Source organism: Anopheles marshallii, chromosome 2 (genome assembly GCF_943734725.1).
Source record: "Anopheles marshallii chromosome 2, idAnoMarsDA_429_01, whole genome shotgun sequence".
Taxonomy (NCBI): Eukaryota; Metazoa; Arthropoda; class Insecta; order Diptera; family Culicidae; genus Anopheles; species Anopheles marshallii.
In genome coordinates, this window is record NC_071326.1 from 13,310,418 (window position 1) to 13,336,500 (window position 26,083).

Sequence of the window (26,083 nt, forward strand, 5' to 3'; positions counted from 1 at the left end):
TTAAGCAGCTGTCTGTGTATCAATTTCCCTGTTGAGTAAGTGAGGAGAAGATTTTTCTTACTGTAGAATTCATTACTAAAATGATATGTAACCGGGGACTCCACTCACTTGTCCTCATCATGCTCCTCGTGTTCGTGATGCTGCATGGCTTCCGGCAGGAAAATGATCACAATTGCGCCAAAAATACACCAAGCCGTTAGCAGTGTCATCAGCAGATGGTCCTCGATTTTCGTCTGCGGATGTTATCAAATGGTTAATCGAGGGTATATTGTTTTCAAACCAGGAAAAGTTTACTTACCAACATCGATAAATATGGCGTCAGGATGAGAGCAAACCCGGCAGCCAAGTTGCAGGCACCGACCCCGACGTTACGTATTGCGGTCGGATACAGTTCGGCCGTATACACCGGCATAATCGTGTTACCGGCACTAATAGTAAATTTACCTGCAGTAGAAAATGGTATTGTAAAGCTACCGAAACGCTACTATTCATTACACTCCTACCGATCATCACGAACGTTATTTTCATCGCTAAAAATTCCGGCTTTCCCTCGACGATCGCGGCACACAGACAGGCAAGGGCGGCGGCAAAGAAGGTCGCACAGAACAGCCACTTTTTACCGGTACGGTTGATGATGTACATTGCTAGTGCAATCGCAGGAATTTCCACCAAACCGGCAAGTGCCTGCGGATGTTAGCAAGGGCAAATCGATGAAGGCGCATTCGAGTTGTGTACAGCGGATTGCATACCATCCGGCGCATAAAGAACGTTTTATAGCAGAGTTTAAATATTACATCGTACGACGCAACCAGCATCGCGCGTACAGCAAATTAACTTACCGAGTTGAGATAAATGTTGCCACCGAAGCTGTTCATGTTCAGTACCAAACCGTAGTAGACGAGATTCATCGTGAACCAAATGCACAGGAAGCAAAATGTCACCAGGCGCAGATATTTCGAACGGAACAGCTCGCACACACCGGCCGCCGTTTCCTCCTCGTCCACCGGCGGTTTCAGCAGTTTGTCCAAATTGTCGGGCAACGTGCGCTTGTTGAAGGCTGCCGCCTTACGGATGACTTCCTTCACCTCGGTAATTCGACCTTTGCACAGCAACCAGCGGGGCGATTCCGGCAGGACGAACCTGGAAGAAGGACATTGAGGGCAACGTTTCAATGCTAATACTGACTAATTGTTTTACCATTTGGAATCATGTTTTGATGTTTAAACAGGTAGGCATTCACAAACATCGGTTGAGGGCCTCAATTTCAACAAACACTATTGCTTATGACGAAAGGACTTGTTTAGGTTGTGCGAGTAAAACAGCTTTAATGCGTGCCCCATGCTGACAACCGGTAGACAACATACCGTACCGACATTCCGATGTCAAACCACAGCCATCGGTCTGGTCAATGGTGCCGACCATCGGTACGGAAGGATGCCTTTTACCGAGCAAAACTACCACTAATTGCTAATTTGCAACGGAAGCACCATTTTCCAACGCTCCGCATCGTATTACGCCGGCCCGTGCAGGCAACATTCCGGCGGGATGGCATAGAAATTGGACGACACTGGGAAGGGTAACTCCCCCGGCGGCGGGGTTGTGCAAATGCCAACCGTGAACCGTGAGTGAAATTGATGTAAACATGGAAGCATCCGAAGGTCGGCACCATTTTCCACGCCATCGTTTTGGGGGTTTTTGATACCGGCAGCGTGTTGTTTGCCGCCAGCGCTCAGTCGCGTTGGAATTGTTTTGCAAGTTTTGCCTCGGGTTGACGTGTTGTCCTCTAGCTTAACAACGGTACGAAAAATTATTCGCAAACGAAGACAGCTGGCACCGTTGGTCGTGGTGTTTGTTTGATGGCAAAACAAACATAAAACAAACACAACGCCGGAATGGTATGTGCATTCTTCCCAGCGATTGAATTGTTGATAAGTTTGGCATCTCATTATCCGGTGATGATTTTTTGAGCTTAATTAGCTTCCCACTGACGGGTCGGTTTGACCGGTGGGTGGTACTTTAAACACGCGCATGCCTTCCATTCGTAAAATGTAATAGCGCCACATCTGTATCAGTTGTTCACACACACACGTTTGGGGGAGTTGTGCAAAAGTAGCTAACCTATTTTTAAGCGATCACTTAAACAAATTTTCCCCCCCAAAACACCCGAACCAGGGTCGTGTAGGATGTGGGCGAAGATACTACTTTCGGCCATTCTTGCGTGCCGTAACCTGATACCGGGCGAATAGGAAAATTTATGGGCAGTCGAGAAGCAACAAGTTGCAGCGACATGCGCCATGTACTCCATCGGCCATCAAACGGTCTGTGAAATGGTTCCACCGGTTTGACAGGTGAAGCGGTTCGTGTGTGGTTCAATTTATGACTAGCGGCATGGCTAGGTAACTGACTATTTGGGGAAGATCTTCTACTTTGCACAGAACTTCAACCGGCCGTAACATCACGAGACAAGTTCGGTGATGCACAGCAAGTAAGACTATTTCATTGGATATCAATTAAAGTGGAGTTCATATTATGGATGGATTTTTTTTAAGTACATCGTTTAATGAATCTTTGGAAAGGAATAATTCATATTCATGTTCAACAAATAGTTATTCGAATCATGAATCTTCAAAGACACATGAATGTGCAGTGATGCGTCTCTTAAAAGTGCTGAAACGTCTATGAATCTTGGGGTGAAGTATTTGGTGACTTCACCGCTCTCTCAGGGCATGACTGGTACAAAATTCCATCCGTAAACATGTTAAAATTGAGAATCTAGTAAGCCAGAAATGATGGATGGAAATTAACAAGAAGTTCGTTACGCCCTGTAGAAGAAGGGTCTTTAGAAATTCTTGAGATCTCCTGAGATTCGTGAGATCTTAGACAAGATTCTTCAGCTATTCACGAAAATTCGTAATTGAGCAATTCACCAACCTTCGTAATCGACAAGTCCAACTCTAATTTAAAGTCAATATATAAAATATAAAGTGTACTTTTAGTTACACAACTTGATTTTACCAACGTTTGGAAGGGTTATTTACTTAATTCTACTTACCACAGCAAGCACAGAAACACTCCCGGCAGACCAATGCACAGCTGCAAATTTCGATAGTCCTGCGTCAGGTAGGCAATGCCGGAGATCATAATATAGGACACGGGCAGCGGAAACAGGTTGTACATGCCGGCGATCGTTCGCCACTTGCCGTCCACGTACTCGATCGCCAGTATAAGTCCCGCGTACGTTACCGACACGGATACGATCCCAAGCAGCGCTCGCAGCACAAGATAGAACTCGAACGAATCGGCAAAGTAAAGAGCCAGCCCTGGAGGAGGGGAGATACAAGAATCCAATGGAGATCGTTAGCACGGTTAGGTTCGTTAGACACCGTCGGTTCGCCACTGAATCCCCGTACCAAAAATCGACTGCAGGACGGCGGAGATGAAGAGCATCATTTTGCGGCCAAACTTGTCGGACAGTACGCCGGACGTGATGCCACCGGTTGCGACGCCCGCCAGGAAGAACATCTCGGCCACATTCTTCAGGTACTCCTTGTCGCAGACGAGATTCCACTCCGAGGACCAAGTGTTGCCGAGGTTGTCATGTACGTCAAACTCCCAGGCGCTGCACGCAACCGTGTCGGTGAGGTTCTTCGGTAGCGAAAAGTTGCTCTGAAACAATCGTGCATAAAGGAAAGAGAATGTGTAGGTTTCCGCAGGAATTCTATGCGAGATGAATTTCCTCATCCTGCACAGGACCAGCAAACCACCATTCGTCCTGCGGCAATAGTTGGAAGTAATTCTTCCGCCTTTCCTGTGTGTTTCCTTTTGCCTTGGCTTCAAAAACGAAACACAACCACAAAGCAACAAAGCAGTGCTTTGAAAGGGAGGAGAGAAGGATGGCCACGGTACGCTACTTACCATCGACAGCTGGGCGCTCGTTAGCGCATTCCAGTCGTAATTCAGCATCCGGCAATTTTCCACCGAACCCGTCACGTTCCGCCACCGGTCGATCGGGACATCGTCCAGATGTGTTGGCCGTCGGCACCAGAAGCTTTTATCTGCTGCCTAGGACGGATTGATTATGCGCAACATTAACCGGGAAATGGGACACCGTATGAATATTGAAATGGGTTTTGCTTGTGGTATGGTTGCGTGCGGTAGCAGCGCAGCGAGTAGAAGAAGTAGAGGAAGGTGCGAGAAAACGAGAAAACGCTGGGCGCTTTCAATTGGTCTAATTATCTTGATGCGAATTCTTGGCATGTCGCAAATCTGTCGTACACGGGTTTTGAAGTTAAAGCACGACCGAAAAGGAACAACGGCAAGCGAAAACAATGGATTATGGCGGTTACAGTGTGGGCCGGTTGGTAATGCAACTGTATCGAGCTTTTGTTTCAATAGATTACTTTATAAAGTTTCAATATTGCAAGAATTCAGTACGAAATATTGAGGAAACAAGAGAAAAAATACATTCTACCATAGTCTCGTTTTCTCGCCCCGTCACTGTTCTACAAGAAGATTCCCCATGCAGGGGAGGCCTTACCTGAAATGTTGGCGAGTAGATGTGGAACGTGTTCGGCACCTGGAACAGGGATAGCAAAAACGTCATGACGAACTGCCACTTGCCGTAGTCCCCGATCAGCTCGCCAATGATGTCACTATCCTCGTCCGAACATTTGCTCTTCTTTTGGGGGATGTTCGTACCGTCGCCACCGTTGCCACCGCCCTTGCCGCTCGGTTTGCTGTTTGCCTTGCTGTTGCTACTGCTCCTGTTGTTGTTGTTGATGCTCTTGGCACCGGTTTGGTTGTGGCCGAAGGTGGCGGGTTGCGGGTTGGCGGAGGGTGTGGGCGACGGGGTGGCGCTCGGTTTGCCCCCCATCATTGAGCTGGGGCTGGTGGCCCGCGACGAGGGGTTTAGCGTAATATGCATCCCGGTGCAGTCCTGATCGGGATGGGCACCGGGCACTGGGGACGGTTCGTTCGGAGAGGTGGTTTTGGATTTGAACATCTTCACTGCAAAGAACAGACAAAAACGCGACACTTTCATTAAGAGATGTGATAAAGAATGGAAGTTGTTGGAGGAAAATTTCGTATTATCGACAGATGCAACACCCAAAAGGAAATGGGGACGTTTTGGCCACTTCACCACACTCGACCTAGCCTGTGGGTCAAGTGTGAGCAACAGTTCGTGCCCGTGCATAATTCGTGGACAAACGCGCACTTCAACTGCTCCGCACACCAGCAAACTCCATCGCAAATCATGTTTATGCATCTCACATACGGTGAGGATCCCTCAAAAGGGAGCGGAATGTATAAAATCGTTTGCTAAATAAAGACACTGCTCTTGCTACCTGCCTGGAATGTGGCGCTTTGATGTTATGCACCTTTGCTAGCGATTCGATAGCACTTCCGATGTGATATATGGTACCAAATTCCGCCAAGCTCCCACGTACAAACACCACAAACAGCACACACTTAGTGGCGGCGATCGTAACACTAACGCGTCTCACACTCCAATACCGAGCAGGGTGTGTAAACTGGGCCGCCCGATGTAGCCATTAAAACAAGCTTCTGTACCATCCCTTCCTAAACGGTGACCCTTCTCTAAACTGGCTTTAAAACAGCAACGCACCGAATAAAAAACCTTGCCCTTGGTGTACTGGGTGAAGTTTGAAGGAAACACCAAACTGCATTCGATCCGATCGGCGTTGCTTTTGACGCCCGTGTGCTACACGTTTTCCGGATTAAAATTCAATTTGTATCGTGGCGTAGCTTGCCTAACGATGAGCCTCTCTTCAACGCTGCCTTCCGGTAACACTCCATGAAGGAGGACGGTCGCTGGGTCAAGATTACACCCTGAGATGGTATTGTTTACACACAGGGTGGTGTACTGAGGTGTGTTTTTTCTATTAATTTAACTTGAAAACCATTCGATATTAATCATATTCGATAATTATAATTAGGCTTGAGTTGATGAAGATTCACTCAGGATGGCGTCAGTGATTTGGGATTATTTGAAATGAAAAGGACCATCAATAGTCAATATTTGAATTCCACACCTATGCCCAGGTCTATTCCATTCGATTAAGCGTCCCAGAAATCCTGAGGTAAAAAAGTCATTGCATTACATGAAAAGGAGATGTTATACGCATAATAAACCACCACCAAGGAGGGAATCGTTTTAGGTGGTGATCGTGTAATAGCAAATCTCCATAGTTATCAATTACCGCTTTGTTACAAGCAATCCAATCCCGCTCAAACATTTAATTAACGGTCGTACAACGTTCGCACATTGAAAAAAAAAATGCAACACTACTAACGTTATATTCAACGATATTAATAATTCATATCACACTTAATCTAAATACCTCTCGTGCCCTCAACCTTTACAGAGAAAAAAACAGCAGGTAAACCACACCACACAAACGGACCGTCTCGCCTTTCCCCTTTCCTTACGATGGCGCTAGCGGACACCTTTGGGTGGAATAACATTTCAATTAAGTCACGTACGACGTATCCATCAATCAACCGATTGCCACTCAAATCGGTTTAATAATGGCGTAAACACTGAAACCATCAATTATGGATCAGTATCGCCGCATTGGCGTTGTCGATTGAAGCAACATAAAAACAAAGAAGCACAAAAAAAACCGACACAATTCGTAGTGTTACATTTTAATAGTCAACGCACAGCAAAACTGTGGTAAAGAAAATCATTAATATTAATAGATCGTATAACGACGACCAGAAAAAAAAATCATGCCAATCGTAGTACTTTCGCTCCTATTGCCCATCCGCAATTCAGAGAAAGAGCGAAAGGAAAAAAAAACATGGATAAACGGAAATTACATCAACTGAACCGGGGACAGAATGCTTTCCATTTGATTGACATCTGAATGGGCAACATTACGCACGTCCCACCGGCCAACATAATGGGCTGCTTGACATCTCGAGAAGCCACGGGCTAGTTAATCTTCATTTCAACGCTTCGCAAACGCGTTTTTCGGGCGGGATCTTGTTTTTTTTTTTTGCAACCGTCAAATGCTTTGCGTTCGATTGATCGTTGAAAGGGATCTGTGCCGCATGATAGCGCATTATATCCATTAATCTTCGCGGCTTGATGCGGTTCGTTCGCGCAGATCGTTGATCACGCCGCCTTATAAATGTAAATTCCGCCAACGAGTTGAATGAAGCTCAAGTGCGATCGCAGCAGCAGCAGCAGCAGCATTTTGATTGCAGTTGAATGAATGGAATGTAAACATTGAAGCACATGTTTCCGTTCTGTACGTGTTTTTGTTGTTCATTCCCCGTGATCGGTTTTGGTTGCGGAAAGAGTATTATTTATTGTGCGGGCCTCCGTCATCCACGGTTACAATGTTGCTATGGCAGTTGATCTTAATTTGATAATTATTTGTGTGATGATGAGCTCCAACCAAATGTGTATAAGATAAAACAGTGAGGTATTTATGAAATTGCTGAACTGTTTTACAGTCCGTAGCATGACTATACGACTGGTTTCTTTTTGGGCATCAAAGTAATGGAAAAATGGATTATTGTGCATATTTCCCACTATTTAACAAATTAATATAAACAAGGTAATGTGCTGACCGTGTGGATGGTGTTCATGTATGGTAGAATTACCGTAAAAAAATCTCGGGATGGGAAACTGCCAATAAATTGCGGAGTACCCTGTATAATGTTTCTGTTTAGGTTAACTTATCCATATGGTTATAATTTTCCTGTACAGATCCTGTCCTGTGATTATAATAATTGTTATAATCACCAATATGTTTACTTATATTAAACGTTTGTTTTTTAAGCTGTATGCTAAAAAACATGAAATTAAAAACGTGCCTTTAACAAGCCACCATGTATTAAACAGTAGAACTCCGCATCTAAGTAATAATATTTATATGGCTGGACAGTCAGTCGACAAATTAGAGGATTTTTTTTTAATAAATGACATTTGAATGAATAATTATCACAAACAGTATTTTTTGACAGCGATCGCTATCGCTATCTAAATCGAAAACTAAATCGCGATCTGGAGAAGAAATGTAATATTGGGCGTAAAAACAGGATTCATAATTTTGTTCAGCATCATTTTCAAAGACAAGATTCAAGGTAAGGTAATCAACTACTATCATTACGCAAGAACAAGAAAGCCAATCAACAGAAAGCCCCCCAACCCCCCCTTAAAATCAAAACAGATTTCATCCTATCCTTTACCTTTCGCACATGATAAAGAGCAGATGATAAGATCAACTAAATAAACGTTTATTTACCCAATCCCCTCGAATGTTTCGTTCGCCAGTGACATCTGTTGCACCGCTTTCCAGTGTTATCCATCCCACGGTACAGGCACGGCAGGTGGCACATACTTCATTTCATCGCATCTTGGGATACGTCCCATAACGGGCGTAATCTCGGCGCAGTGCGAACTTTTCCAATCCGCCACCAGTTCGCCAAAGGTGAGCGAGTCGACCTGAGATTGTTGACTTTTAATTTACGTTCGCTTCGGGTTGTCCGCGGAATGGGTTTCGTGGTTTTGTGATTACAATTTTGCTCCACATCAAACGTTGCGGTGCAGCAAGCCAACAGTACCAGGTTCATTCTACCGATGGTACCGTGCCACGCGAGCACCGAAAGCCCACCCCCCCAACCCCCATCGAGAATATGGTCGTTGGAGTTGACGGGGTAACTTTGTGTAAAGTTTTCCTAATTGCAAAACGCTACCGACTCGGTTTGACGATCGCTGGGGCTGGTGGCAAACTAATATATTCTAACCCGATCGGTCGTGGGGTCATGGAGTCCGGGGGATTAGCGAACGAAGCGAGCGAGATAGTGGCCAGCTGATTGCTAGTGCAGACCTGAAACGTATGACAGTGGCTCTATTCTACCGGGGGAGGGATAGAATGGCTGCTGGAACGGATGAGATGAATGTCTTGTTGTCGTATCACGTCCAAACAGTTTCTACCTTTCGATTAGGTCGCTACAAACGCAACCGCGGGAGGTGCTTCTCTGTGGTAGATTTTTAATAAACATTCTGCCCACATCCTTCCTTCCACCATCACAACCAAGCCACCCAAAGGACCGTAAATAAATACCATTTCCGTTCGTTTCGGGTAAACCGCGGTAAACCGATTTGGGTGAAATTTAGTTAGAAACCCATTAAAATGTGACTCTGGTTTTTCTGGTTACGGAGCCAAGCGAAGACGACTCGACGTGATACAAATGTAACCAACATCAAACAGGAATGATAGAAAAGCACACACACACACAACGATCCGATCCAAAAAGTTCTACCACCGACGAAGAGCTACGGCAGTGGGAAAAGATCTAACGTAGCATGGATGAAAGCGATCCCATTAGAGGTTTTTCGGGGACTTTTTGGGGGTGAAAATTACTTATACAACCACAAACAGTTTTCAAATTAAGAAAAAAAAACACTCAAAAAGAAAACTAGGCAAAGGAAACAGCAGTAAACACAACAACAAAAAAAGAATTCGCAATAATTTTGCAATCTTAATCATTCCCAAACCGTACGGCACGTCATTTCGCACCACCAAATGTTACCCATCGGAGCCCAAGTGGCAACATTAGCGTCTGGCATGGCACCACACCTCCCGAATGCTACCAGACCGATTCCATCCATTCATCGTTGGTGCGGTACGTGACTTCACGACCCGAAGTTTGTCTTCCTGGCATCCTTCAATGTCTTTCTGTTTGTCTCTCGCTCCCTACGGTTCGTTTCGTTGGTTAGACCAAACCCGTACGTCTACGAATTTGCATCGTGGGAAAGTTTTCGGTTCCGACGTTCTATACATTCGTGGCACAATCTTAACTTTCTCGATTTGCAAAAGGATACCCACGGCACGTTTGTGTGTGTTGGTGAAGCAAACGATCCACCGCTACAGTTTATCATTTTAATGCCATCCGGCGTACGGCGGTTGGGGGAGGCTTGGTTTATCCATTTTAAGCTACAACTTGGTGAACATCTTTTCACTTTCACAAACTACATCTGCGAATTCAATCGGATGTTCGGGATGTTAAGCTGTACGGAGACGGAGCGGAGGAAACCGGGACAAAGGGCAGTGAAAAATTCAATTGAAACTTATTATAATTGCAAGCTGTTTTGGCTTGAGTTTGAGTAAACTATTACTACTATCCATCGGACAGAGTTGCTTTACTAAAGTTATTGGGTTGATTGTTAACAAAAAAATTGTTGTAAAGGTTAATAATGTGAATTCGTACGTCATTTTATCCATCATTTGTACTTTAGAAAATATACTGAAACAACGTTGAACCCACGCATGTTCATCTCTTCGCTTCATTAAGAAACAAGTTCGGTTTTCCAAAACAGTACCCACCCTATCCGGGGCCGGGAGAACACCAAGCTGTTGCAAGCTTTATTAAATTAAATGTTATGCTACAAAGTTTGACCACCGTCCAACCGCAGCTTAAATCTCGTAAACCAATTTGATACTCTGCTCGCGGATGTAGCTCGATACATCCACCCGGTCCGGTCGGCCCAGCCAAGTATTATGGAACTGCGGCGTAACTTGAGTAACGCACGTTATGGGAGTTGATGGCAACCGTGTGATTTATGAGCGGATACGACGCCACTGCGCACCACTGTTGCACACCGACACCGAAAGTTTGATGGATATCGTTTATCCAGTTGGCAATAAATTTGAAAGTGTTATTAACTCTTTTTCGGAAAAAAGTCCCACAAGGAGTCCCCGGGGGGAGGGTGGGCGCTCTTGTTTATTATGCATAAGGGGTAGTAAAACTGTCCAATAATCATTTGTTGACTAATATTGTCTCGTTTCACGACATGATGTTTAAAGCGAAACAGCTCGTTAATGTTTAATTTTGTTGGTGAAATATTTCTAAAACATTGCAGGCAAACTTTCCTCCTGAAATCCAGCACAATTTATGAGGTTGAAAATACCTTTTCCGACCCTCATGAACTGTGAACCGAATGCGAACCGAGACATATCCTTCGCTCGGTACTATATGCCCGTCATTCGAAAAGCAACAGTTTCGCTATCGGTTGACTTCATCCCGGTCGGAAAACATCATCCCCCTCCCCCTCCCCGCCCCCCCTTCCCCTCCCCCTGCAGCAAGTTAGTTCGGAAAAGAGCACTAATCGTTCAGGGTCATCCACTTGCAGAGATGCTGCCGCTTCACGGAAAAGGTCAGTTATTTCCGTGTTCAGATAGCCCGAGCCCGATGGCCCGGGAGAGAATGGGTGCCGGAGGAAACAGCACAGCACATCGCTACATCCTTCGCGACCATCGCTTCACATGCTGACGTTCTAAGGCACATCCTTTGTGCTGTTCGTCCGGCTATGCATCCTTCCATACACATACATACATGAGTCGATGGACTTGTCGGACGATTGATTGATTGATTGGCTCATCTCACCCATCGCTGGGTTAGCAAATGTTTTCTCATACTGCTCAAGGTGAGAGTGACGGTTGGAACGTACCATACGGTAGAAGCTGACCCAAGACCGGATGTACGTTTATTGGTGCATGGTTGCCTGACCTTCTGCACCGCACTTTCACCAGCAACGCGCGGGCAACGGTTAAAATTGGTATCCTTTTTGCTGGAACTGCAGCGCTGAGGCTGTGCGAGGTAAAACCGTGCCAAGCAGTACACTAGGTTGAGCAACATTAAGTGGGGTGGGACAGGAACGTTACAATAATACAGCAAAATAAAACGTCAATTGCGACTGACCTTGGAGAACCGTCAGCAAACACACACGCACACTCACACACACTCCGGCTATGATAAACAGACACGAGCGAGGCAGATGTGTGGCTGGCGTGCAGTCAACCGAGGTGACACATCCTGTTGATCCTTCCCATCCTGACCGGCACTACTTTCCATCGCAAATCTCTCGGACTTTTGCCGTCGCGTCCCACTAGTGCCTGATCTCTGGCACATCCTACAACGCACATACACACACACTGGACCAATGGCTTTAAAACGGAAAGGAAATGAGAACGAATGATCATTCCCACCCAAACCCAACCGAGGGTTCGAAATGAAGAAACGAAATTGTGTTTCGCATCGAAAATAGAATCTGCCCTGCTCGGTGGTCGTGTTTTCCTCACCGAAATCTTGCTTCTGCCCCGTCCCGGGGTGCTTCGATGATTCTAAGCACATATTCTGTGTTTTTTTTATTGTACGTCGTTAAGCCCAATGGAGACGCATGGTGCCGTAAGCGTTTACAAGGGATGTCCTGCAGGGCCATTCGCCGTGCCGACAATTGAATTAAGCTTCGCAAAACATTGCCAGTGAAAGATGGAGATGTAAAATAAATTCGTGTGTGTCGTGGTTGGGTGAGCTAGTTGGTGAGGTTTATCGGAGCGGGAGGGTTTGATTCCACGAAATCTGGCCTTAACAGGGATTTAAGGGTATTGCGAAACCGGGGTAAACATGTTGGGAAATCGCTTTTAAAGGATTAAGAGGTGAACGGTTAGCTTTCTTTTTCGGTAGAATAATACCTACTAATCCTTAATAGAGTGATATTAATAGGAATGAACACTTCAAAGTCACATCGCACGTTAGGTTCTTGTTCTTGTTAAGATTGTTTCTCGTATAATCTTGGAGTTAATAGAATTTGGTGGTATTTTCAAGCACCATACCAAAACATTTGTAGAAACATCACCACCAACATGGTTTCATGTATATTCATCCTTTTCCCTTTATGCATCCATTTTCCTTTCAATTCTCTATTCTCACTTTCTACAGTTGTATCATTGCTAAACCAACCAACCAGTAACTTCAGTGGATAGCACAATATTTTCCTTTCATGGTTGCTCGACGGTGCTAAATGTAAAAAAAAAACGTCGAGAAAAAACTTTTTAATCAACTGCAGACCGATCGTTTTTAACGAGAAAATGCTCCGAGCACCTGTTTTCCGGCTTAAAGACAACCGTACTCAACGGTCGTAGCAAGGCAGGCCTTCATTACGGTACCATCTTGAGCATATGTTCAAGGACGTTGAGGAAACTGTGGAGATGTTTTTTATCCCTCCGCTAAAGTTATCACTTTCAACATTAACAGCCACTGTCCAGCGATCGTCCCAATCATGCCCCATCGGAGTTTGCTTTATCTTGTCTCCATCTTCAAGATGCCTTCTCTTTCAATAGCTTTCGTTCAACCGTTGCGTTGCCCTTCGTTAAGGCGGCAATAACAATTTGTGCGGCTGCAAATAAACACAAACGAAAACTGCCAGCACCGCGTCAACGAAACGGTCTGGATAATGTTGGCAGTGAACAGCTCCATCAAGGGTTTGATTTTAAACAACAACAAACACACAGCGCTGTTTTCAGTTGTCTGGCGTTGTGATAGATGTGTTCAAGTGTTGCGAATATAACATTGCACCGATTGTGCCCCCGCGTGATTCTTCGCACAAACGCGTGCTTAAAGTTTTGCGATGAAGATTGACCTTGCCAACTTCTTTTTAACGCGAGAGTGCATTCTCAAGTGGGCCGCCCGAAACATTTTTACCACCACGGCAATGACGGCACCGGTTTTGGAGATGATTATGGAAATTCAAGGAAAAAGGTATTGCTCTCCATAGATTATTCATGAGCAGTTTCGGGTCACCTTTGTCACCCAACCGGATGACCGGATACTTCGCTGTGTGCGAAGGGGAAAAGTTTTCAGACGACGCTTACCCGCACCGTAACGAGATTGACAGCCGTGTGGGCAAGGCGTGGCAAAACAAAGTTTTGCAATTGAATGTAAGAGCTGGCTTTGCCAAAAGTATGTTACCAAGCTATTTGAAATGAGGCGATTTTTGTTTTGGAAATTATTTTATCCCCAACAGATACATTTAGAACATATCTGTAATGCTGAATTCCTGAAAGACCGCTAAACGATTCGAATAAACGATTTGCGCAGAGCGATACAAATGGTTCCGGCCAACTTGTTGGGTTCATTGGACGTTTAAAGCGCCTTATAATGTTGAATTAACCGCAGACAGTGGAAAGTCGCATTCATTCTTCATTTTACAGTTCAATGTGTTTAACAATCTTTTTTAATTGTAGCTATTTATATGCTTCTGTCTCGCCAAGATAGCTCGAATGCGAATGATCGGGGCGCCCATGACGGTTCTTGTTTACGGTAATCGAACAAGCTGATAGCCTGGCTTTAACAACCATTTAGTCGCCTTATTATCGAGCATATTTTGGAAACATTTTCCCTTTTTTATGGCACTTTGGAACGCGCAGTATCAAAAGCTGCCCCGGCCAGTCGGTTGTTGCCCTGACCGATAGGCCACCCGAGCTATCAGTGGCGCTAGCGTGGTGCTTTTATTATGGCATGTTTAACACGCTTCTGATAAGACGAACCACTGTTTACGGTTAACGTGTGCTGCTCGTAATGTAAATCATAACTCTTTAATCTTTGCGAAAAAAGAATGGCTGCGAATAATTAATCTATTTTGAAGATTAATGTTAATGTTTTCTTCGCGAAACGGAACGTATTGTTTTGGGAATTCTATAATAATAATATTAATATATTCGAGAGTTCGAGATGAAAAGGAATTCGGGATTTACCCGAAAGGTGGTATAAAGTAATACAGAGCAAAGGGCAATATTTTGATTGACCCAGTTTTTACAAATAAAAATGCCTCAAGAAAAACACAAAACAACTTATGAAAAAACGGCCGTTATTTGTTTGCGGTCTTAATTTTTTCAATGTAGTGGTAAACCTTTCCTTTTTCAAACCACGCAACGGAATGTCAGTGACACAAACTCTATTAAGAGGTTTTCTTCCTTGGTATTGGCTGTACGAATCACTCCATTTTACCTAGGATTTTATTGATCTTATTGAGTAATAAGAGTGACAAACAATGAGACAGTTTGCACCAAACTTACAGTAAAATGTGTACGCAGTATCATGTCAAAACATTGTACTGTACTGTCAAAACAACACTTTCAACATCTGTTTGTAGCGAATGAAACGCATCGAACGCCAAGCATTCACGCTCGCAAGTGCGCAAAGCTCTCATCGACGATGGCAGTAATTGTTCGCCCGTTCGCTCCCCGATTGGGGTTGGCAAGTTTGTCCAAGAATCGCAAAACCTGTTTGCACGGGCCGGGGGCAGAAAGGTGGATTGTATTGAAATGAGTATGATTAAGCCCGTGGTTGAGCAATGCGCGGCACAATGCATAGAATTTTAATTTCAACCGAAGCGATTATTCATCCGCGAGTGTGATTGCAGCCGTTTTGAGCGGTTGTGATCGTGCCTGGGATGAAACATTAGTTTGTAACGAAGGTGCTAGCGTTTGCGGCGAGTTGTACGTTTGGTAAACTGCATGTACACATTGTTGTTTGGCGTTTGTCCCATTCAAACTATTACAAGCTAAACAGAACATATTTACCCACATCCAATGGAGGGTTTCAAGAATGTCTCAATTAATGGGTTTTAATTGTGAGGAAGAATGAAAATTCGCTCCCCACAGTATGTTAACGAATTAGAGTCTTTCACAGAGTCTTAAGACGCTTTCAAGACAATAATTTAGTTTACACGTAAAAGCTCGAGCTTGAGCTTGAAAACAATCAAGGTCCACCACAGTGACGGGGTAAATAACGTTGGCGCTCTTGAACGATGATGGTACTATTGGTTTAAGAGAGTCTTTTCTGCCTGCTGCTGGACTATCATCACGTAAATCTTGGAATATTGTTTTTGTACCCTTTATATTCCATTATATCACACTTACGGATGCTTCCGTTACGTGGAGTGTGGCACTCCACCCACTTCTTCGCTTGCGGTTCTGATGGGATACGGAAGGTAAAATAACTTCAAGATAACTTCTGCTCCGATTGGAAGTAAGATACATGTGGATCGGTTTACCACGGTGCTTAAGATCGACCCAACCAAGGGATGCTTACGCAAGGCCCATCCATCCACCCGAAGCCGAAAAAGTAATCCCGGCTCACCGAACACCCGTACGGAGTTCCAATCCGTTCGCGATCCCATTGGAATCGCTATCAGCGTGTGGTGTTGATGGAATTTCTTGCGCATTTGCGAGCACGTTGTTCCATCGGTTACCGCACGTTTTGTTTGGTTGATTCAGTTTTTCGGATAGCACGAACAAGATAATCCTTCCGGTTCCGCCGTGTACGTGTGGTAATATGCTCGGTTGCGTGACCTTGGGTGAACCTTTTTGCGTGGAGCTTCACGCCAAACAACACCATTTTTGCCCGGTCCACCTTCACCAGATGACACTCCCATCGAAAGGGACGAGCCCCCAAAGAGAGAGGAGAGCGAGAGAGCATCGGAACAAGCACATCACGGCACATCGTTTGGCTTTGGTGTAATGATGTTGTAAAACGATGTTTGCCTGTACGTCGTGTACGCACCATAGCTCGATGGGGATGAACGCCCTACCAGGGAGCCGGGGGCTTTTGCACGGGCGAACGCTTCCGGTAGACAAGCGACACACACACGCTGTCGTTATCTTCATCAAATTCTCATTTCGTGGCCGCAACAGCAGATCAATCTGCTAACGATTGGTCTCGTTTAAGGTGCTGGCGCAAAGCAGCTCCGAACCGGGAGCACCCATGCATATGGTGCCATAAGACAAAGTGCTGCGGCACTCGGGCTATATAATGTACTCGCACCGTACACACGGTCCCGGGGGCGTATGGCGAGCGTATAGAACAGAGTGTATTCAACGTCACCTCGCGTCATTCAGATGTTGCCGAATGGATACCATTTCAATGCACGACAAGCTCATTATGTTGACATCTTGTCTCCATCTGGTTAGTTAACGTAAATTTAAATCAAATAATCAAACATTTGAATATGCTAAATTGCATGGTAGAAGGTTGCAGTAAGTAGCGCAATTTACGAACGTATTGCAAATTATATTCCTCCCAAACTGAACGCTACCCTGATGAGATATGTCGGACGCGATATTAAGCATCCGGATTGAAAACCGATCGTTGATGGATTTGTAGCAGTAGAATTAAAGGAAGAAATCAACTCTGATTGCTTTCCCCACAGGGTCGTCCGCGTACCCATGGTGCGCGGTTTATCGACATCCAGCTCCATCTGCATCCACCGACCCGGGTGGAGCGAGATGGAACCGGCTGGGGATGGAAGGAAACGAAATGAAACATTCTCGATGCCGAACGGAGCAAAGTATGGCTGCCATACTGGCAGATAAATCATTCTCCGGTTCATCGTGCCTGCTTGGCAATAGGATACACGGTACGAAGATGTCACAGACCGCTGCTGATGCTGATGAACCGTGCGGAGCAACAAGCGCCAGTCCCGTTCTGCTCCGTGCCAACTAACCGATATGGCATGCCGTAACTGGATGCTACTGGGGTTGGTATTGCAAAATAAGTGTTCAAACACATCACGTGTACAAAATTTAAATCAACAACCAGAAACCCTAGCCCAGGTGTTTCGAAGCTGCGATGGAGTTGCGATGGAGGCGCCTGGTGCATGACAGCGATAGTGAATCTTAACTCCAAACCACAAAAGCGTAACACAGCGTAACAGACAACATAGAAATCGAAACAAGTAAGAAACTTTCTGTGGATGCTTGCCAAAGAGAGAAACTAGTGACACTTCGGAGCGATAAGACAAAAAGAAAACCAAACTGAATGTAAAATATAAACCAATATAAAACAACTGACTGACCGGAAATGCCTTTCGAGAAGTTTTGTAAGAAGTGAGAGTCCACGGAAAGCAGCATCACACCAACGACCATTGCAATGAGGTCAAGGGTGGGGATGAATTTGCATTCCTCGTTGTACGAATCGGTTACATTTATTACTCCAAAAACCCGACTGTGGCTTCCCTGCTCAGCCAGGTGGAAATGGATGGGTACACACAAACAGATGCAGCTGGAAGCAGCAGATATCCGGCGCACCGAGTGTCTTACGGAGTTAAATCCTTCCTGCTTTCGGGAATCGAATGAGTTGCTCGATTCGATACGCTTCACCTGAGATGCACCCGTCTGGCTGGCGGCGATAGCGCTCTGTTCACTGGCGGCACTCGCTTACGATCGAGTCTTGTGCAAACCGAACCGAGCATTTTTTTTTTGTGAATGATAAACCCGTCCTTCGGCGGAATCCGTGCTGATGCTCAACAATACAGCAATATACAAACCGTATTCGGGTCGGTGGGTTCCTTCAACGGTTTGTTTGAAAACGTCCGCAACGGCAAACGAGTCGGTGCCATCGCACGGCAAAACGTTTTATGCGAAGTTACACAATTTGTCTAATGGCAACGAAAACGAACCTGGGAAAATTGTTCCAACGCAGCGTGTCCCATGGCAAAGACTGAATGGTGCCTGAATTTTCCTCACTCGTTGCGAGCGGATGTCCAACGGTTTTGCAGTGAAGCGTCTTTGAGAAGCAATCGTTACGTATGTAGAGGGAGGGTTTCTTTTTTTTTGTTACCATGCAACAACCAGCGACATGATGCATTCTAACCGGGTTGCCGTTGCTTTGAACACGGGCACGGGAAATGGAGATAAAAAAGATTAACAGGATACAATAATAAGATGTCCTTATCTACATCACGTTGCCGGAAGCGATTTGTTTCTGCGTTTTGTACGTACGTCTCGCACTCGAATGTAAATAAGCTGTGTGCCAGGGAACTTGGGGTTGACGTTTGAATGCTAATGCAACTCGGGGTTTTCTTTTATCTTTCCAGCACGGGAAATAGTTTTTGTTTCATGTATAACCGTGCAATATTTACACATAACACGTAAACAACTGGGCTTACACTTTTTGTGAGTAAAAAATCAATATTTTCTTTACGGTTTTTTTGGTGAAATAATACTTTGCTACGCTTCACACATTTCGAAATTTATTCCCAGAAAATCCCTTTGACCGATGAGCTGACTGTGTACTATGTCTCCTACTCCCCCTTCTTCATCCTCCCTCATCCTCCCTTCCCCCCCCCCCACCCCCCCCCCCCCCCCCTCAAAACATTCAAACCCATTCGAATCAAGATGCAACAAAGCGGAGATGAAAATCCTCACCTGAATATTAATGTAAATCAAATCACAATCCAAATAGGAATAGGAATAGAATAGCGTTTGCCTTCCAAGATGTGCGCAGGTGAGTAAATAGCACACATTCAGACAGACATCGAAGGCTCGACCGTATCGGCAATTAATGCAAATTTAAACATTTATTCGTATTACTTGCATATTACTGATATGGACGATTTGGGGGAAGAAAAAAAAAACATCCATGCGTTACATCAGTAAGTTTGTTACAAAGTGTTACCTTGTTTTTTTTCGGGTTTGTTTTCCACAGCAAAAACCGCTTTGCTGTTCTCCAGCTCTGGGTGGTGGGTGTGGAGGACTTTCAATGCAATGCGATCTGGCTGGCTACACACCACACTTTAACTCCGAACGCTCACTTATTACGAATAGCTCACTGCAAGAATAAGTAGTTAGCAGATCACTTATTCCAAGGACACCCGAATGGTTTGGGGTTGGTCATTTTGTGGAATTCTAGGAATCCTTGGAATTCTACGTTCGCTTTAACTTGTAAGCATAAGAGCAAGCTGTACTCAACCTGTAAGCTCGCTTGCAATGTGGTCACATCATGAGAGCAACTTAATTTAGGTTCATGGACATTGTTTCTTAATTGATAACGCGTACGACGCGTACGAAGTTGTTCTTGCAAGAAGCTTTTCCACACACCTTCACGATCAATCAACCGGTACCTTTTGGGCAATGCGCTAAACTAACTTACGAGCTCACCACCACACGCCACCAATACGCGCAATTTTTCAATCACAAAACCGCACGGAAACCGGTTTTCCCCTTTTCTTGCCACTGAAGGAACACGTTTGAGACAGAGTAGGAAAACGCTTTCCACCACTCTTGTCTAACTTTTACACGGCGGCAACGGCAGGATGCAATGTTTTAAAACAACCGCCACTCGTGCACGTTGTTCGGGGAAGATCGCAACGTGTTGCCTTGCACAGTTCCCACCGGGGTCTCCCAACCAAGCGGCGGAACCTGATGGGAAATTAAGCGGATTGCCCCGAAAATGGCGTCACTTCCGTTTGGATCTGGTACCGCGTTTCAGACACGTTTATGTCGACCTCGACGGCGCTCGTTATATTTTTCACCGCAAAACCCGGTGCAAGGGACCACGCGACTGTACTTCCCAACCCGTTCAACCCGGTTTTGCTGCTTAATGTTGCGGAATTGCAGCAAACACGCTGTACCTGGCTGTACAGGCCAGTGCGAGTGATCGAGTTGACCGTGCCGGAGCGACCAAACGAACGGGGCAGCGGATGAACGTGGCAACGTTGCAGAACAGAACCAACAAGACGGCCACCAGGGGCCGAAATCCGAACCGCGACTGAAAAGCGTTCAAACGCTGCTGGAATACCACTGCAACCCTTGCTGCTTAGATCGGATCGGATTTTCCCGAACGCCAACTGTGTCGTGTGTTGCGCGAAGAGAGAGCGCAAAAATAAAGCCACAGTGTCACAGCACACACACACACACACACAGCAACGGTGAAGGGTACATGATGCAGCGAGAGGCTGTATGGCGCCAACGGGCCAAATGGAGAGATGCTGTAAGAAATCCCTATCTCGCAGTATCTATCGGCACTGTCGGCAACGTGAGAGCGTGAGAATACGGACATCCCCCAACCGTGCTTGTATCGTCGGTCGAACCGATCTGTCAAAACGCGGTAGCAGGTGGTTCTTGTAACGACGTAACCGTGGCGACGTAGCATGCCGTCGCCGTTGTTTTGCTACATTTTCCTCCGAACGCTGTGTAACGTGAGATGAGTTTTGTCGCAGCAGTAAAAAAAACACGTTACTGTGGGGTGGGTGAAGTTACACACGAACGCATGGCAAATATCAAAGCAAAAACGACTGCGCGACTATTTGACTGCCCTGTTTTTTATGATTTGGTATGCCTTTTTTTTACTTGCATGCACTTGATGGGGCCGGGGCCACGGATGGATGGACGGTTCATTAGGAAAAGTAAACAAACAGACAGACGAAGCCGCGAGAGAAGTCGGAGAAACAGGTGGATGTTCGGTGTGCGTTTGGCACGGTTGGCAAAAATCCCGCCAAACCGACTGTTGCATCGGGTGGGGAATTGTGATACGTTGCAATGCTGTGCCGTTTGTATTATTCGCTTGCGTTTGTGGTTGAGGGAGGGAAAACGTGTTTTATGCATTACGCTGCTGCAACGTGGACGGACATTTTTAAACACATTTTCCACCTTCAAACAATTCCATCCATTGATTCAAAATAATATTCTCGTGTACTGTATGAGCAATTCGGAAGCTTATTACTTCTTGAGGGTTCAAAAACTGTTCCCTTAAAACGCCCAACATTTTAATCAACGCACAAGATGATGACCAAACTTTCAAGTAAGCATCTTAATTATAAAGTAGCACAGAACTACGAAAGTAACGATCGTAAACAACTCCTCTTGAAGGAAGTTATACAGTCAATACGATCAAGGTTCAAGAAATCTCTGGTAAAAAACTCCAAAACAATATCCTAACAAAACTTAATAAAAAAATAAATATTATTGCAAGGAATGGAAATTCATCTCGTGAGTTTTTTTCACATAAAATCTCGTTTAAACTTCCTAGTGTTACCTAAAATTCTAGGAACTTCAAAGCTTACTGATTTATTTTAAATTTTCATTTTTCTTTCAATTATTTCAAGAACTTCTAGTTCTTAACCCCATTTATTAGTACTTGAGGAGATTACTGAAGAGAATTACTCTTAGTTAGTTGTGGTACTCTCCTACGCCTTTAAGACATAGACCTTGTCCAAAACTGACGAAACCCTCTTGGCCGCCGCCGAGGAAGATGCTCAGAAGAATTTTTGGCCCCGTATGTGTGGCGACAACAATATTGATGTTGAGATACGATACTGGCTGCCAACCGGTCTTTCTACAGTCTGAGGAAACTTCTCTACTCCAAACGTCTGTGGTGACGAATGAAGCTGGGACGAACACCTCAGAGACATAGACTTTGTCCAAAACTGACAAAAATCTCTTCGTTCGAAAAGAAGAGGAAGATGCTCAGAAGGAATTTTGGCCCCGTATGTGTGAAAGGACAATGGAGAAGCCGCTACAATAATGAGCTCTCTACGAGCTGTAAGGCGAATTTACTGTCGTACAGCGGTTTAGGCTCTCCGGGCTCCGGTGGACTGGTCACGTCATGAGAATGACAGCCCGTGAAATCCTGTTAAGTCGTGCACATGGACAGAGGTGGCGTGGTAGGCCCAAATTGAGATGAAGTGATGGCGTTGATACGTCCGCTAGGAAGGTTGGGATGATGGATTGGCAGGCGAAGGCGCTGAAGGACCGTGAACGGTTTAGAGGACTCTTGTAGCCAAGGCCAAGGCCGGAAAGCGGTTGTAGCGCCGGATATGTAAGTAAGTAAGGAAGTATGTGTGGAAAGAGCTATGTGCTGTACTATGAACTCCCTATCGTACAGTGAATTAGACTCGTCAAACTCCGGTATGATGGCCATGTCATTAAAATCACACTTGGCCACCCAACCCGTAAAGTACTTTTAGGTCATGCACATGGACAAAGGAGGCTTGGTTAGCCCAAATTTTGAGGCAGTGATCGGGGGGCTCGATAGTGTATTTGTTAGTAGTGCCGGTCTACACACGACAGGACCGGTCCAAAATCCCATCCAAACTAATCCCTCGTATGCAGGACTTAACTATCCAGCTAAGGGTAAATTAAGTTAAAGAGAGCCAAAACTGACTGGTCTCTAGACCTCTGAGATTGTTGTGCCGACGAAGAACTACATCTATTATAGGCACAAATGATCGCAAACATGATATTGAATGATCATTGATTTGTACCAAAACGATGAACTTTTTTTTATTATTGTGTATAATATAACGCCAAATTAAAATATATACAACCTAATCGATCTTTCGCGAATAAAAAAAAAAGAAAATTCAAATGTCATTACTTAATTGTTTTTATCAAAGGTTCAGTCAAATCTATCCATCAACACCACGACATCTTTGACATTAGCGCTGCTTCTGCCATAGTACACGGTAGTAATAAAACAATGAATAAATCCAACACAAAGATCACCCATGATGCTCTATAAATAATAACTTATCATTTTCGGTGATTCCCTTTCTTGGCTTTCGTCGATGCAATCATAGAACGCCCATAACTCAACCCGCCATAAACATAGATGCTTCCGGCAAAGGCGTACCCTTGTGCCGGGGTGGTCACTTTCCGAACATCACCCCCCGCAAGCCATTTCTTCCCCCGTCTTCCCGCTCGCCATTCACCAGCCGCGGTCCAAATCTAGAAACACAGGAAACTAATCAACGCAATTTATCCGTAATTTGCATCCGTCGGCAATGGCGAATTGTTCGTATGGGTTGGGATCACACGATCGTATTGCGCTCGGAGGGCAGCGCATCACAAAACAAAAACCAACATGCCGCAAAGGAATCGTCGTACGCGACCAGTTGCCTTCTCAATAAGAAAAGTGGTCAAGATGCTGGGTTTTATCTTATTAACGACACCACCACGAAGGCGATACGATACGATTTCAGGTCCCACGAAGTTGACCACCACATACGGTACAAGTTACACCCCTTTTCTATTGGCTCCAATTGAGGGTGCTGGCTCCATTTGGGTTGGGTTGTTCGTGCTGCCAACGGTGGTGCGTGCGGTGATTGTATTTCCCAAATTAAACTACTCCGCTAGAATGCGAAATTAGCACCGGGTGGTGGGAAACAATCACACGCCATCCCATTGCTAATGGTGCGATTTATTCAATCTTCTATCGTGGATTGGATTGGTGGTATTGGGCAAATGATAGCTACGCAGCAGATTCCAAAAACTAAAGAAGAAATCATCGGGGCTTTAATTGAGAATTGAACTGATGAGCATCGTGAATGAAAAGGGTTTGGAGAATTAGCACCTATCGGAGAATTATTGAAGATATCGTAACTCTCCCTAATGAATCTTTCCCCAGTTTTATTTTTTCGTCCAAAAATCAGTATTTATTATCAATGTGACCAATGGACTACGACTCCATGAAATTCTAACCACGATCCTCGATTCCTGTGATTCATTAATTTTCTTTCGAAACAGGACCCCGGCAATAAAATACACACCCCAAAAACATATGAAAACCCAGACCCGTGCAACAATTAACAGCATAATCACTCACCTTTGGCATTGCCGTTCCATTTCCCCAACAGACGTTCGCTCGCCTCGTCCAACACCACTATCTCGTCTGCATCGCTGTGATCCAACGCCGGTTCGCCCTCGTCGCTCAAATCGGCATCCACCCTTGCCACTGGGCACCGTCCACCGGAAGTGGTCCGATGCCCACCAGGACCACCGTTCCGTGAGCGCGAGTGATCCCCATCGTCGTCCGTTACCGATTCGGCCAGCATCGAAATCTCGCACTCATCCACACCACCACCACCACCAGAACGTCGCCGGCGCCCAACTCCTGGGGACTCCCACCGAACGGACATGGTGACGGTGCTGTGGTTCTTTGAATGGCCGTTAATCGCCGTTTGTTTTACTGCCTCTCTCAACAAGCGATGCTGGCTGGTGGCTGTTTTGTGTTTCTCCACTAAACGATCGCGATTTTACGATCTCACCAACGCGCACGATTCACACCACAGTATAATCAAACAACGACACCAGCGTCAGATGGCAACTTTACACCAAAACAAATAAAAAAAGAACATGAACAAAACAATCTACCCGATCACACTAATGCGCACCGAAGAAGAAACAAATAAAAAAAACACCACAGCCAACAGCAACACGCAAACGAAGCACACAAACGATCGCCGTTTGCTCGCACTGATTCAATCAAAACTGATCATCACTAACCGGAAGTTGTACGGGGAGCGATGTTGCGGGTGTGTACGGTGCGGCCAGGCTGACTGTTGGTGGCAATAAACATTGGATGAACGCAATGATAGGAATAATAGAAAAGCAAAAAAAAAACACACTACACCACCCGCACACTATCACAACACTTCACGCTTAACAGATTCGATCTACACGCACACGCACTAGCTGGGCAGGCAGCTAACTACCCCAAGGCCACCGGAAAGGCACTAGGGGCTGTGTCACACTAGGGGCTGTGTCCTCACTTCACGCCTTCACACTTGACACTGACACGCCGTGACGCTATCGAGGCATCTCTCCGATAAGCCCAAACATTCCGGAACCCATTATCCTTGCGCTCAGTTTCGGGTCCAGACACTTCCGTTTTCCGCACTAACGATGCCCGGATTCGTCGGGGTTTTTCGAAAGCCCTAATGAGCCCGGACGGCGACGGCGGCACTGCAGCCTTGCTGGCACGATCTTGCAGGCGATCGGACACGCGGAGACTCGCAGTGACTGAGGCGTCACGCGCAACCGTTGAAAACCCCTTCTACGGTGTGACGAACGAGCTGACGTACGTTTCGGTTTCGTGTGTTTGGGCTGCAATTACCCCGTGTGCCCGGGTGTCAACCCTAATTGCGGCTCGCCGACCGGGTAATGGATATGCAAAATTCCGCGTAATGCCTCGATTGGCACGATCCAATGCCCTTGCGGGGGGACGTATGCAGCGCGGTGTCTCCGTCTCAGGTCCCTTGTTTTTTGCACCCAACTCCTCAGACACGTCGGATAACGTCACGGATCACCGATCCACCGAGGTGTTGCACTGTTTCGATTCGATTCGTTATTGGAAAATCGTTCCAACAAATTGTGTGACGGTACTTCGCGCACTTCTCAACGAATCATCGCGGGATGTGTATCTCTGCAAGAATCGCTGCCCGGTTCTGTGTTGCTCCGAGTCCGAGTGGTTCAAGATCTGCCAGATAGGGCCATATCGGTCGGAGATGTAGCAGAAACGGTGCAGCACGCTAACTAACTGGCAGAGATTATAAATTCTTCATTCGTCCGCTGATGAAGATATCACGTATCGCGCGTGACTCGCGTGACACGGAGGCGCTCTGGAGGGCAGGAAAGAGAGATAGAGAGATAGAGATCTAGAGTCAGGAGTGGGATGCTGTGCAGGAACAAGGTGAAACAGTACTTAA

General features: G+C 45.6%; 1 protein-coding gene across 1 annotated transcript; it reads right to left on the reverse strand.

The window, feature by feature from the left end:
- On the reverse strand, window positions 1-24,514 carry LOC128710273 (organic cation transporter protein). Its single transcript, XM_053805319.1, has 10 exons — window positions 24,202-24,514; window positions 4,538-5,007; window positions 3,916-4,062; window positions 3,411-3,666; window positions 3,053-3,320; window positions 840-1,140; window positions 504-684; window positions 299-444; window positions 109-233; window positions 1-28 (listed from the first exon to the last, which is right to left on the reverse strand). The coding sequence occupies exons 1-10, from the start codon at window positions 24,512-24,514 to the stop codon at window positions 1-3; spliced, it is 2,235 nt and encodes a 744-aa protein (XP_053661294.1).
- Between the last annotated feature and the right edge of the window lie 1,569 nt (window positions 24,515-26,083).

Coding starts and splice junctions, on each gene's coding strand:
- LOC128710273 (XM_053805319.1), bottom strand. CDS start 24,514: ATGTCCGTTCGGTGGGAGTCCCCAGGAGTTGGGCGCCGGCGACGTTCT. Junction 4,063..4,537: donor TCTACTCGCCAACATTTCAG/GTAAGGCCTCCC, acceptor AATCCGTCCTAG/GCAGCAGATAAAAGCTTCTG. Junction 3,321..3,410: donor CGTCCTGCAGTCGATTTTTG/GTACGGGGATTC, acceptor CCCCTCCTCCAG/GGCTGGCTCTTTACTTTGCC.